The sequence below is a fragment of the Galeopterus variegatus genome, unplaced genomic scaffold (assembly GCF_000696425.1).
Source record: "Galeopterus variegatus unplaced genomic scaffold, G_variegatus-3.0.2 Scaffold92, whole genome shotgun sequence".
NCBI lineage: Eukaryota > Metazoa > Chordata > Mammalia > Dermoptera > Cynocephalidae > Galeopterus > Galeopterus variegatus.
This window is the reverse complement of record NW_007726203.1, coordinates 349,864-352,009: the sequence shown is the minus strand read 5'-3', so window position 1 is coordinate 352,009 and position 2,146 is coordinate 349,864. Positions and strand designations below refer to the sequence as shown.

Sequence of the window (2,146 nt, the reverse complement as noted above, 5' to 3'; positions counted from 1 at the left end):
GAGAGCACCGCCGTGCCCCCACGCGCCCCGCGCCGTACCTGGAGCCGGCCCGGCCGGCCTCGCCCTCAGGGCCACGGAACATGTCGACCGCTGCAGGCGCCTCCCTCAACTCGCGCGCTGCGCTTCCAGCCGGCCGCGCAGGTAGCGAGGCCGTCCGCCCGCACCCATTGGACATCGCCGACGCCCATCACTCCTCCGTAGCCTATCGCGACGCCGGGTCCCGCCCCCCGCCTCTTCCCAACAAGGGAGGGGCTTGGAAAGGCCGGCGCCGCGCTCGCAGCCGAGTGGTGGAAGCGGGCGCCGCTCATGGCGTTGAGCACTAGCATTGGACGGCAGGCCGGCTGAGGGCGGGCCAAGGAGGAGGTGTCGGTCAGGAAAGGCGTTAGGGCTCCAGGTAGCTTAGGCGACCGCCCAGACCTCGGGCTCGCCCTGCACCTGAGCCGCACCTGCCCGCCCCAGCACCCCAAGGGCACACTGTCCTCAAAAACAGGCACAATGACCATCGTTAAATCAAGTATTAGTATGTATTTATGCACATTAGAAACATTTACAAGTTGAACTGGAAATTTAGACATAAGAAGTTTAACAGCTTTTATTATATTAAATAACCAAAACACCTTTTATTCCCCAAATTGGTAAAGAATAAATAATATAATTTACAATATGGTACAAAAAATAATCAGGAAGGACAGGCATTTTGCTTTATACATACACTGTATATTTATAATCTATAAAACAAATTCACATCTCAAGCCGAAAACCTTTGATGATATGGCTTAATGATTATTAAAGGAAACAGCAATAAGTTCTGCTGCCCCGCCCATCCGCTCTGGAGCGAGTTATGCTGTTAGAGAGCGAAGGGTACAGGTTGCTGCAGCGCTTCCGGGATTCAACTGACTTCATGTGACTCACAAGTTACTGCGAGATAGGAGAACTTTGACAGCTGGGAAAGGTTCTGTGCGTTTTCCTTTTCTGTTCTGCTTTTCAAATTAAATCTTTCCTTTTAGATTTTCTTAAGACAAAGTGCTACATTGCCTCACAAATGCATCTGACAGATCTCAACGCTTAAAGAGAAAACGTAATTGTTTCCCTCCCAACTTGTTCCCAGAGTATTGTATTCCACTTTTCTTTGCAGACCAGGTTTGGACTCAATGGTGTGATCGAGTTAGATTCTATTAAACTGAAAAGGTAATCCACGAGTAATGAGGCCACAGGCAGAATGACAAAGAATGGGATTCTGCTAAGAACCAATCAGCTGATGAACTGTCCCCCAAGATCCCCACTCCCTGAGCAAGTATGCTACACCTGCAAGATACAGAAAGGTGAAAAAAAAAAGTCATGAGCCTCAACTTGCCTCTGCATCCTCTAAAGGATGGAATACTCACCACTGCATATTCACAGTGAATAAAGAGGCGAAAACACCAACTTCCTTGACACCAGAGATACTTGGTCTCAATCTTTAGAAAGGATGAATCAGCAAAAATATCCCAGACAACATTAGAGGGACTAGGAATTTTTTTTCAAGAAACCGATCTTGTCTTAATCATGACATGCTCAGATGCACAGAGGAAGCCACAGGCTCACGCTGAGACCATCACAACTTCTTTTGGAAAGCAGAGGAAGATGCAGGAAGTGGAGGCTTCTCTGCTTGGATCTTTTGAAAATTTTAGCCTTCAACAGCTGCCTGCTTTTATACATAAGTATTCATTTAGGCTAGGAGAAAATGCATCCATTGTGTTTCTGCTACAAATGACACTATTTCCCCTCGATGTGGCAAGCACTGCATATACCTGCCTGGTTGCTAAAGCAACAGCAGAATTTTCAGAATCCTGTCAACTTTATTATACAAAAGATAGGTCAGTCCACCCTCCTCTGTAACCTACCTACCTACCACATGAGACAAGGACACAGTCAGCTGTTGCCGAATGGATGCTAGGCCAAAGAACCACGTGCTTCTGGATAAAGAGCCTACAAAAGCGAGTCTAATCTACAAGGTTCTCCTTTTAGGTGTCACTGAGTAACACAGACTGCTTTGGAGTGTCCCCAATGGACAAGCAACTCATGACCTCTCCCTTCTGGTGCAGCGCGTGTTGCTGTCAGGCACTGCCCCAGCATCAGTGCTGCACTGTGACTCGGCATCGATGGC

At 48.2% G+C, this 2,146-nt stretch overlaps 1 protein-coding gene across 2 annotated transcripts in view; it reads right to left on the bottom strand.

Annotated features, from left to right (window-relative positions):
- The window catches only part of HN1L (hematological and neurological expressed 1-like), a 16,780-nt gene extending 16,671 nt beyond the window's left edge, over positions 1–109 (bottom strand). Inside the window, exon 1 of one of the 2 annotated variants that reach the window (XM_008581437.1) lies at positions 39–109. Coding sequence is in view for 1 of the 2 variants with exons in the window: in XM_008581429.1 (XP_008579651.1) it covers positions 39–82 (44 nt within the window). In the remaining variant the exon portion in view is untranslated. The remainder of the gene's footprint in view (positions 1–38) is intronic. The other variant, XM_008581429.1, reaches the window with a different exon arrangement.
- Between the last annotated feature and the right edge of the window lie 2,037 nt (positions 110–2,146).